The sequence below is a fragment of the Thamnophis sirtalis genome, unplaced genomic scaffold, assembly GCF_051295495.1.
Source record: "Thamnophis sirtalis isolate CommonGarterSnake01/CBP01778 unplaced genomic scaffold, rThaSir2_p1.2 scaffold_6, whole genome shotgun sequence".
Lineage (NCBI taxonomy): Eukaryota > Metazoa > Chordata > Lepidosauria > Squamata > Natricidae > Thamnophis > Thamnophis sirtalis.
In genome coordinates, this window is record NW_028261386.1 from 46,263,762 (window position 1) to 46,276,536 (window position 12,775).

The window sequence follows — 12,775 nt, forward strand, 5'->3', positions numbered from 1 at the left end:
AAATCCCAGAGTCTGGGGAAGGGGAGTACGCATGTTTAAATTGGCTTTCATATTTTGTGCCTGGAAAAAGCCATTGAAATACACTCACTGTAGAATAAAAACAAGCAACTGTTAACTAACATCATTGCCTTAGGCATGCTGTGAGAAAGTGAAGGACACATAGAAGAGCAGGCAGAATGAACAATTTGCATCCGTGGTGGAACAGTTAGATATTTGCCTTTCCTTCTTGGTTTTATCCTGTTTTATTTTAGATAAGAGATTCAAAATGGGACTAAGATCATTTTAATTTTCTTTTTTTCTTATATGCGAATGTATTTTTTATTACAAAACTTTTAGAAAAAAATACAGGTACTTTATAGCTGACTATAATAGATATAAGCAAAAGACTTTGACATCCTATTTTATATATGGAAGAAACTAAAAAGAAAAAAAAACAAAGGCTAAATTAAGATGTGCAATTTTTATTTGTTTGGCTGTATTTGTCCAGAGATAGCTTTTAGTAGTCATTTGATTTGATCCTTCTATAATGCAGTGCCCCAAAGTATGTTCTACCAATGCTATTTATTTAAACAATCAGGTTGGGATTGCTTAGGACAGCATTCATTCCTGGAGTTTGTCTGTTTGTTTATTAGATTTTTTTATTCAACCTTTATTATTTTATAAGTATCTCAAGGGAGCTTAATACTCATTCTTTCTCCTATTTTCCCCTCAACAATCCTGAGTTGACATTGGGCTGAGAGAGGGACTGGCTGAAAGTCACCCAACCAGCTTTCATGCCTAAAGTGGGACTAGAACTCATAGTCTCCTGGTTCTTAGGCCAGCTCCTTAACCACTGTACTAAACTGGACATTCTGGCTCTCCTTATGTCAAGTAACCCAGTAACAAACTCTGGTTAGGAATTATGATTTTCTTGAGTCCATTGAATCTTTTCGTTTGTTTACTTGTTTACACGAAGAACCATACATTGGCTGGAAGCTTACTATGTCCTGAAGTACTGAAAAATAATTGTCATTGGTGTTTCATATGCATAGCATATATAGCAGGTCTAGTATAAGGTGGGCTTTATTAAAATCTGTGTGCTGTTAGACAATAATCATTTTACTTTTCTCAGATTTTTACCAGTTACATTGACTTATTGTATCCAACAGAAGATAGGAATGATCGATTAAAAGATTCCTATTTCTTTACCTGTGATTGCAGGGAATGTTTTACTAAAGAAAAGGTAAGGCAATTTAACCATTTAATTATATGCTTTATTACTTAGATTGGTAGATTGACTACGATCACAACACTATTTTTATACTCTAGCATTTTTATAGTGTCTGCAGTATTTGAGACTCCCAAGCAGATTTGGGATTTTTGAGGTCAGCTAGAGCTAAGGGGAGATTGAAGTCCAGGTTAAGTTTCCATTTCTTATTTTCTGTCTGCTCCCCTTTCTACTGTATCTTAACAACAGCACTTATTTCTATTACAATGCAATGCCCTTTTCCAAAAGCATTCCATAATTCAGATCAGGTAGGTGAAATGGTCAGAAGCCAAGGGTACAAGGGTCATAGATCCCTCACCCTCAGACATGGGGAGATTTATGAATTAAAACCAGAAGCTACTCTTTTACTTTCTCAGCAACTTTTGTCTTATAGATGGTATTGTAGCCTTCCAATCAAGTCAGATCTCATTTTGAAATTGAATGATTTTTTTAACTTGCTTCTTTGTCAGACTTCTGTAATCTAGGGCCTTGCAGATCTCGTCACGATCACAGTAGCTAGCCCACGGCTTTCAGTTTAATAGAAATTAGCCAATACATCCAGAAGGAACCAGGTTTTAAGATGCCTTACAAATTTTGATCAGTTTAGTTACCTACAGTTTGCCTGTGGATCTGCTTTTTGTTTTTGGAATAGCCTTTGTAACTTTCTTATAAATCTTCCCTCAGGACAAAGATAAACTGGAAATCCGTAAACTGAATGAGCCTCCGTCTACGGAGGTTGTGCGAGATATGATCAGATATGCCAGAAATGTGATTGAGGAATTCAGGCGGGCCAAACATTACAAATATATCCTTTGGTGTTATCTTTCTTGTGTCCATTTCTGCAAAGATGAAATTTCAGTTCAATTTAGCAGTCTCACTTGTTGAGGCATATCCAAAAAAATGATTTTCCACAAACTTGGGTTGCAGCTATCAAATGGAAACTTTTTAAGAATTTTACTTGAACTGCATTGTTAAGCCATCCTAATTCATGGTTCCTGGACTAAGGTACAGATTAGAAAACAGTTGTTGTTCTTTGAATATTGCAATGTACTTCCCAGCTCAGAAAGTATATTTATATATGTGTGTGTTTATGTGTGTGTGGGTGGGTGTTTTTGTTTGTTTGTGTGTGTATGCTGGTGTTCTTGTATTTGGGTCTTTCCCGTATAAGATTGAGATTGTCTTGGCAATGTTTCAGCGAGGTCTCACTTGCCATCTTCAGGCTGGGTTTTGGGCCCAATGTCGCTGAAACTTTGCCAAGACAATCTCAATATTACACGGGAAAAGACCCGAATACAACAAAACCCGCATACCTACACCCGTGGAAATCTACAACAACATACACACACACACACACACACACACACACACAGACACAGACACAGACACAGACACGATGTATACATACATGATGCATATATACATCATGCCTATTGGAACCATAATTTGAACATTTAAGCTAATATATGAGGTGTATTATGAATACACTTGATGAAAATGTTCATAAATGTTCATACAAGCTAAAACAAAATTACAGATCAGTATTGGAGAAAGGATGGGGCTGTCATAAGACATCAAACTGAAGTGGATTGGAAATAGAGTGCTGTTTCCAGCCATCCTTATTGAAAGCATCCTCCATCTTCCTGGGATGAAAACAAGCAAGAAAGAACATATTTGGTATCATCAAAATCCTACTGTCTATCTACTATCAGATTCACGTTGTTTTGTGTAGATTTTGAACAAAGATGAACTGAAACTGCAGCACCTCAAAGGTCAAATGTCATATGAAGCCATCATAATTCCTTTAGATAAATCTTCAGATAAGAGCCTAGCTAGGAAGGGACATATTTACAATTAATAATCTCTATAAATGCTAGTCTATAAGAACAAAAAGCAAGAAGGGGCAGAGTATTCATCCTTGTAATTTCAGCTGAGGCAATAATGATGGGACATAATATTCAGAAACCTAACCTGGAAAATATAGTTTTCATTTGTCATGTACCTTAACTCTTGGCTTACCCCCAGGTGAACTGCAGGAGATTTGTGAACTCAGTCTGGACAAGATGGGTTCTGTGTTTGCAGAGAGTAATGTTTACATGTTGCATATGATGTATCAGGCCATGGGAGTTTGTCTGTACATACAAGACTGGGAAGGTGCTTTGCGCTACGGGCAGAAGATTATTAAGCCATATAGGTACCTGACTTTTCTTCTTGCAATTTGTATAATATAGGAAATTGAAATATCTGTTAAGAAATACGTCTGTTGAAACACACCGTTGGCTTTCCTTTCATTGAGCAAAGAAACAAATATCATTCCTAAATATTTTGGTGTGCATTGTGCCAATATAAAATTACGTAAAACAATTACCCGAAAAAACATAAGCCTGTTTATGGTGACAATCGGTTGTCTTGAGGCAACAATGTTTAATTACTTTACATTGATGTTTGAATAAATATAGGTATATATAACAAACAAATTTCTCTGGAAGATTAGATGAAAAGTTCTAGAGAAAAAAAACAGTAAGGTGGGAAGAGACCTATGGATGTTGACTGTATAAACAAACCCTGTGTGATTGAAATTTTATAAAGCACCCTATCTCTAAGGCCCATCAAATGGTAGGCTCTATGATAAAAAAATATTTTCTTGGATCTCTGGCTTCTTCTATCATTAGAGATCTCATGTTTTACATTCCCATTTCTCTTCTTCTGTTAGCCAATCTTCCCAGTATCTCACATTGTGATTATGACTGGTTGGTATTCTGACCTCTTGCTTTCCTTACCTAAAGAGTCATGGAATTAAGAACATTCAGGGATCTATTTTGATGTCACAAAATATGAAGCAGATTTTGCGCAGAAAACAGAATGCTAGGATAGCTATGCATTTTGCCCTTAAGCACCATATAAGTTATCAATCTTGGGGATTTTCCTAATCAATATATCCTTCATGAGGAGGACAATAACTCATATACATGTTTTACGTGGAAAAGGTCACGGGTTCATTTGTCAGCATTTTTGGTAATGGCTGGAAACAGTGTTGTAGGAACTGAATTGTTGCTGTAATGTAATATTGAGACACAGCTACAGGGTCCAATGGCCTGTCTTCATATAAGGCATCTTTCTTTGATCCTATGTTCCCAACATTTTTCTCCCTAGTATGCCTGCTCCTCTTGCTCCCCTCCAGCAATGCTACCGTAACTGGTTGGTCTTTTATTTTGCTCATGAAAGTTAGGAATTGACAAAGTTCAGCAGAGTTTTAGGAGAAGAGGAAGGCGGGTTCTTGTGGCAGACTTCTGGCTTACAGGAGGTACTTTAGTAGGCCTCTCGAGGCATTTGGTTTGGAAAAAGATTTCATTGGCTTGGATTTTAAAGAGCCACTGAGGTATATGGACACTTCTGTATCACACAGATAGGCAGTCCGATTGCCTCCAGGTGCTTTGGAATACAGCTATCGTAGTCGGCAGCCATTATGAACAAAAGGAAAGGGTTGTGGGAGTCCCTGTCCAAAATCTAGAGGACCAGCTCACCTTCTGTATGGGAAGAACCAGTATTTCTTTGAAATGGCAGATTTTTACAGGACTGGTGGCTTCTTAGATATTTTAGTTTTAAGGCTATGAACAAGATTGTTCTTAAAAGGCTATATTTTGTAGCCTGTTGAGAGAGAAGCATTAGCACCAGCCTTGGAAACCTCAACATTGTATATATGGTTGCGTGAGCCAGCAATCAGTAGGTTCCTTGATAAATTATCTTAGAGCATAATTTCCCCCCTAGCAGGGAATACAGCTCTTTTGCTTTGAATCTGATGCCAGTGTGAAGTCATAGATCAGCTGGCGGGAGTGGTGATAGGGAAAGCACAAGAGCACACACTTCCCCTGAGGCCAAAATCAGATTTATCACCCCTGATCCTTGCCTAGCTTTTATGGGCTTGGAGCCTAATGTCCTAAGCTGGTTTAGGCTGGCTAAAAAACTACCAAGGCTCTGGTGTACTAATACTTTAGCTGTTGGATTTTCTCCTCCCTGATTGGCTATCTGTAAAAAAAAATCTTGATCTGTTGAGCATCAGTTGACTAAAGTTCGTTCCATGAGAATATCGTGAAACATCCACTGTCTCTAAAACAAATATTTGCCCTCATGGTCAAGTTAAGTTAAGGCAGGGCTGTGATAGATGCCTCTTGGATATCTAAGAAATCACACTCCTTTATAAGCAAACATGTGTTTATATTTTGCAGTAAGCACTATCCTTCTTACTCCCTCAATGTGGCATCCATGTGGCTGAAGCTGGGAAGACTTTACATGGGCTTGGAAAACAGATCAGCTGGTGTTAAGGCTCTCAAAAAGGTATACTTGCTGTCTTTGCAGAATATTGGTGTTAGTTTAATTTGAACTTCATGTCATCACATATAAATGTTTTGCTTAGGAATATCTGTTCATTCCAAAGGGCTTTGCAGTATAATGTTCTTTGTTATGAATTCCTACTTGAAAGTCAGCCTCATTTATTTTAATGGGATTTACTCCCTATTAAATGTATATAGGGTCATATTCAACTTTTGCTTGTCACTGAAAGAGTAAAATAATTCAATCAAAATCATTATTTTTAAAACAAATGATTCCAAAGATTTTCCAAGTTTATTTCTTGTGGTTGCTCCAACTCTTCAGTTCAGGTAGGAGGAAGAGAGTGGTGAGTTTAAGTCATGCTTGTGGGGTTTACAGCAAGATCCCTCACTGAAAAGTTGTTCTGAGTTTTCATGCTTTTGTATACAGTCAGGAGCTGTTCAGAAACTGAATGTTCTTGGCTGTGGTCAAAGCTGACATATGGCACCAAGCAGATTGCATTTCAGTAGCTAGTTTGAACGTTAGTGCATATGGTAGTCAAAATATTTTTTTGTCTGTGGCTTCACAAAAAACCATGTGTTTGTGTGGGGGGGGAGGGGTGTGCAAGCAATAGATGTGGAGGCACAGATTTTGCTTCCATTTTCTCATTTTGGGGGACTCATTTTGCTTGTCTAGGGGCAATTTCTGGGGATGCCTTCTAGTGGGTCAACAGCCAGGCAGGAATGATAGAAGTTTTCTTGAAACTAGAGCAAAGATGAAAAGGAAGTTAGAGTTCTCGGTATAAAGGTAAAGGATCCCCTCGCACATATGTGCTAGTCATTCCCAACTCTAGAGGGTGGTGCTCATCTGTGTTTCAAAGCTGAAGAGCCAGCACTGTCCAAAGACAGTGGCTGGCATGATTAAATGCTGAAGGTGCACAGAACACTGTTACCTTCACACCAAAGGTGGGTCCTATTTTTCTACTTGCATTTTTTACATGGTTTTGAACTGCTAGGTTGGCAGAAGCTGGGACAAATAACGGGAGCTCACTCCATTAGGCAGCACTAGGGATTCGAACCACTGAACTGCTGACCTTTCTGATCGACAAACAACTACTACAGAAAGCAGCTTACATAAATCATACATCAGGACAGTTTATCTAAATTAAGTTGATGATTCACGTAAGATGAAAGATGTTTATCCTTGATTTTTGGTACTTTGCGTGATTCCACCTAAATTGATTCATGGCCAGTCTCGCTGATTTGCTTTAGAATTAACCTGAGATTTCACCTTCGTGAATTTCTTTGAATCCTCTGCCACTAGCTAATTTCATGATCACTCCATATAACATACTGATTTTAAATTGCATACATATTAATTCGGTACCTTGGGAAAGATGCTTTGTGACAAATTGTCAATTGTATTCTCTCCTTGTTGTGTCTGAATAATTTTTATTATTAATTATATCCAGTGATGTAGCATTACCCCCCAAAAATTGTTTTACATGCTATATATCTGATTCTAGTTGGTTGTGCTTTCCAATTGAAAGTATCTTCAGGGAAGCATCTGTAATATAAATGTTATCATTATCATAATCATCATCATCATCATCAAAATGTATAAGCCACAACTCTCAGTGACTCTGGACAGGCTAGCAATTGTTAAAAACATTTACAAACAAGGAAATAATAACAACAGCAAAAGAATAAAGATGACAGAAATAACAAACCCAGATGGAAAAAAAGAAGGAAAAAAAGGTGTTTCAATCAAGCCACATCTTGAGAGGCCTTTGAAAATGGAGGTCATTTGAATATCTGAGGGAAACTCATTCCAGACGGCAAAGCACTTCTACAGACAAAATGACTTCTGGGGTCCCAATACATAGCATTGTTTTAATCAAAGGAATTTGGAGTGTGCCAATCCTGCCAGATTGGTTGATCTTACAGGAGACAACTAGTCCCTATGCCTTTTAGGGCTTTATAGGTAGCAACCATACCTTGAATTGCACATGGAAGCAAACTGGCAACCAGTGCAGCTTGTGAAGCTGAGGCTTTATAAGACCGTACCGAGGCAGTCCCATCACTGCCTGCACTGCTGCATTCTGGACCAATTGAAGCCTCTAGATCAGGGATGTCAAACTCAAGGCCCGTGCTTAGATCTGGCTCACAGAGCAGCCCTGCTCTAGATGGTCTTCAAGGGCAGCCCCATGTAGACGACAATCTACATATATAATAATAACTTTAATTTAATCCTATTCACTTTTGGTGGGGCTGTTAACTGAATGTAACTGGGAATAATCAAGGTGGTTCATTAATCCCTTTTATATTTATTGCTTCGTATTTTTTATAAAGAATAAAGAGAAAATGAATAAATGAATAAAGTATTACCTTAAATCTGATGAAATATTTAACGAAATTGTCACAATTTATAAGTACAAGTACTTCCCTGCTAATTGTGGCCCAAATGATTACAAGGTCTTAGCACGGGCTAAGGCCAAGATTACGGTACTTATATGGTCACAGGTTACAGAGGGAGCACGACCCATTCTTCTTGACTACCCAAACTCCATCTTGTAATACAGTTTTTTTTTTAATATAATCAGGACCAAATGTGGCTCGAACAGCCCTAGGCAAAAGTCCTCTCAAGTTTGGAACAGAAAAGCCGATATAATGTCATTTAACTTTTTGCTTTTCTGTGCCTTTCAAAAGAGCTCAGAGATCTCTCAGGATCAAAGGTACTGTGTATAGAATACGGTTTGATACTTACAATCAAATGGGCTGTTTTCAATGGGGTACATTTAAGAGGACAAAAACCAGCCAGAGGTTTCTGACTCTTTGGAATCCCTGACGAGCATATTTCATAAACCAAGGCTGTCTGAATCAATTGTATTTTTCCCTCCTTTTGCAGGCAATCGCTATCATGGAGATAGCACATGGGAAAGATCATCCATACGTTATAGAGATCAAAAAGGAATTAGAGACCCACTGAGTCTTTGAATCTATGTAATCCTTCAACCTTTCTTTAAAAGCCTTGCTATGGAAACTTCAGGAGTGCTTTGAAAATTGACGCGGAATGAAAGCTTTTCTGTAAAATAATTGGAATGACAAACATGTGGTGCATTTGGGCCTTGCCTCTTCCATTCTCTGAGGTCTATGTGAAATATCTTGAGCCTTGATAAATTAATTCTGAATGCCTTTTCCTCCCTAAGAAAATGCCATGGTTTCACACAGCTAATGCCTTTGATTGATCATGTGCAAAAATGACCAGTTCTTTTCTCAATTGAGTTTAATGTATTGTATCTTATGCAAAATGACTAATTAAATTTGGACAACATTGCTTGACCTGACTTGCTTGTTTGCCTCGTTATTGTGATTTCAGTGTATAAAAAACATTCTGGGTACCATTTTTTGTAACTTTTAAATATAATTACACACCTTGCATCTCAAAAGTTAAAATTCAAGACTATTACATATGCAACTTGATTGTTGATGTTGCATATATTTTGTCTCTAATTATATTCTTATTATGCTTACTCAAGTTTGTGTTAATAATACATTTAGGGATTGTGAACACTTCATATATTTTCTAAGCATTGTGAATGGTTGTATAACTTAGCATGCCTGGTTTAATATGGAAAAAATGGAGGCTTGTCAATGATCTATTCCTGTTCCTTAATAGGAATAGTTTACACATCTGGAAATACCTTTACTGTATTTGTGGTCTTTGAAAAAAACATTTAGCTGATACTCATCTACATGTATTTTAAGAAGGATACATTTGCCAAGTGCCTTCTGCTCATTTGGCCATAAAGATACTGAATAGAATTCAATGCAGATTGTTTATATAGAAGTTAAATCTTAAATATTGTTTTCTGACATGAATAGCAGTATTCAGTGTTTTGATACTGCATGGGAAAGCTACACATGATGGACTTTATTCAGCTTAATTTTGCTTCCAATTAAAGGCAATGTATTTTTTTAAAATTCAAATATAAAGCTGTTCGGTTAAACTAAACACTAAAAGTATATTCAGAGTAATTCTATGGTATATGTTTCATTGGAAAGAAACTTGAATAATTTAGGCAGGTACGTCCTCTGAGCTTGCTGCTTGGCTCCTAGACATTTCGTTACCAACTAGGTAACATCTTCAGCAAGGTTTGGGGGCAAAGTATCTTGTTTGTTATATAGGGCCTGGGTGGTGTGTCTGCCTTGTGATTCAATCACAAGACTGATTGAGTTACAAGACGGATTGGATCACAAGATTGGTTGAATCACAAGACTGATTCTCGTCTTATGACTTCCGATTGGTTGCTAGGAGGCATGAAATTCAATCGGGGGAAGATCAGTTCTGTGGTTGGTTGGTGGTTTGGATGGTCCGCTTCCTTATTGGTTTGTACACTGGTTCTATGTCAATGTGTTTGGCAGAATGCCAGGCTTTGATAAACTCACATGCCTGACAGGTTTTGGTGTGGCCGATGACTTTGGCTTCGTCCCAGTTGAAACAGTTTGTTGTTGGTTTGACTGCCAATCAGGGACTTTGAGTCATGCCGTTTGACAGCCAGCTGGTGTTCATGGATTCTGTTTTTTAACTGTTGTCCTGTCTGCCCGAGTAGAAGTGGTTATAATAGCTGCAACTGATTCTGTATATTATGTTGGTACCATCTTCCTTCCGTGTTCAGTCTTTGATATATGTATCCCGCTGAAGATGTTACCTAGTTTGGTAATGAAACATCTGGGAGGCAAGCAGCAAGCTCAGGACGACAAACTTGCTTAAATCTACAACCCGAGCTACAAATATTCTCTTCTGTCTCCAGACTTGAACGAATTGTAATTTCCAAACAGATGGGCCATTTCTTCATACTTGATGCTTTCTTACAGCACCTTTTAAACAAATGCTGATTGTTGGGTAACATTATGTTTCAATAACAGATGCAAAGCATTTCTCAAACCTCATTGCAGCAAGTGGGATGGACAGCATTGAAACTAAAGCTGCCAAGACAATGAACAATCTAGTCTCAAATGGAACTATTTCTGCTGATTGCCTAGAGTTACAGAGGCTTGTTTGAATGACAGAAATTATCAGGGAACCTTAATTGACCCTAAGCTTCAAAAAGTTAAGGAGGTTCAGACCCAGATTATTTTTACATGGGAGATGACTAGAAAGTCCCAAGACCGAAAACCACACTGGAAAGTCCAAAAAGTTGTTTTGGAACACTTTGCATCTAAAAGAAGAATTTATGTGTTGTTGCTAGAAACCTTGTCAGTAACAAGAAATCAAGCCTGACTCAAGGACTGTATCTTTTAAATAATGGATTAAGACCCACAAAGGACATAATTGATATTATTTCTACATGTCTAAAAGTGCTTAAATAATTTGGAACATTTTCCTTCTTAAAAAATTATGAGATCAGGAGTGGAAAGTACCTAGTGCCAATAGTGTGTTAGTATTTTTGATGAATCAAAGTGTGAAAGTCCTATCTTCCTGGATCTGAAACAAGATAATTCTTCTCACTTACTAATTCTTCTTTCTCTCTCTTGAAAGCTATGCATCTTCCTGCTCTACCAGCTGCGTCTGCAGATACCTGTAGTTATTCTGTGGTATCATTTCCATAGTGCCTTCCCCTACTTATTTGGAAAATGCTAACTTATTCCCTCACCATTTTTAAGCTCTTAAAATGATTAGAAACAGCATACTAATTCATCTTCGAATATAGTATATGAATCAATATGCCTTTTCATTTTGTAATTTGTGTATGCTTGTATATATGTTAAAAATAAAGCATCTTCTTGAATGTGACTGACTGCTATTCTTTGAAGTGGTTATTTATTACTTTGCTGAAACCCAGTAAATTGTTGGATGTTTTTCTTATGCTAGTTGTCTAGAGAAGGCATGGGAACATGTAACAAATAAGTCTCTCCAACCTTTCCTCCCTCCATACACAGGACATTGTTATTTTTACACATCTAATTAGGCAAATTTAACAGCTGCCTTTTCTCATTCAGCACATATCCTGGAGACTATGGAAAGCCAGCTGGGTAGTTTTGGGCCAGTCACTCATGTCATCATCTTCTTTTAAATGACTCCCGCATAATCCTTTGAGGGGTGGAGTCTGAGCAACTGAGTTGAGTGTTTACTGGCCAAATGTCCTTCCTATCACCACACTGGTGTTATATTCAGCAGATATATTCTCATCATGCCTAGAAAGAGAAATATCTGCTTCTACCTAGGATTGAACGCACAGCCTCCTGATTGTGAGGCGAGCGCTCCAACTCTAGGCTACCACTGAACAGCATATACAAAATAGTCACAGCCAATGTTTTCAAATCAATACACTGATTATTAGAAAGTTGAAAATTTTTTATTGCATAATAAGAAGGTTAAGCATAATCTTTTACAAAACAAAGCTTGAATCAAAATTTTCTTACATTGCAAATATTTACAAAGAGGCAGTGTAAGATGTAAAAAACATATTGCAATTATATGCTGAAGAAAAAATTATAAAAACCAAAGGAAAGCGGAGAAAGTGCAAAATACTGTCAAAAAGTCAATTGCTTTTATACAAAAGAAACCAACAAGCATAAGCTTAAGTATTGATACAAATATAAAATGGCATGCATAGTTTTTTTTTAAGGCTTTCAATGGTACAAAAAATAGGAGATGGATTTTGGCAACCATAATGAATTCATAAAATGACTGAACTTAATTGTTTACAAAATGTATATTTAAGAAATAAGATTTTTTTCAATGATGGCTCTGGATTTAAGTTGATAGTGTAATTCTCAAGTGAGGAATAAAAATACTGCAGTAAACCAGAACAAGAACAAACCAATGATGTAAAAAGTATTTTGTGTGTTAATTTCTGAAACACAAACCTGGTATATATTTGGTATAACTTAGGGACATCCATATAGAGCCTGTTGGGAAATACCCACTTAAGATATTTGTTTTAAGATACTAAGTTGATACTGGTGGTGATCTCAGCAGACAATTATTGTTACTTTGCATCTTCTAGTGTACTAATGCCTTTTAGAACTGAATAGCAGCACACACAGATTTATACATACAAGATTTCAGAAAACGTCAGTGATGAACTCATTTCTAGACCCTATGCTGACAATGAAGAGAGTTCAAATTTACTGTTGGAATGAAAGTTTACATTCCATTCTAATTGTTTACAAAAGAAAATATTACAGAATGGCATTCAAGGCAGTTTGCAAACTTCTG

At 37.1% G+C, this 12,775-nt stretch overlaps 1 protein-coding gene across 1 annotated transcript in view; it reads left to right on the top strand.

Moving 5' to 3' along the window:
• The window catches only part of SMYD2 (SET and MYND domain containing 2), a 35,466-nt gene extending 26,569 nt beyond the window's left edge, over positions 1-8,897 (top strand). The window contains exons 8-12 of the mRNA XM_087717784.1: positions 1,112-1,222; positions 1,931-2,051; positions 3,263-3,437; positions 5,470-5,578; positions 8,459-8,897. Coding sequence (XP_087573910.1) covers positions 1,112-1,222; positions 1,931-2,051; positions 3,263-3,437; positions 5,470-5,578; positions 8,459-8,539 — 597 coding nt within the window. The 3' untranslated portion in view covers positions 8,540-8,897. The remainder of the gene's footprint in view (positions 1-1,111; positions 1,223-1,930; positions 2,052-3,262; positions 3,438-5,469; positions 5,579-8,458) is intronic.
• The last annotated feature ends 3,878 nt before the right edge of the window (positions 8,898-12,775 follow it).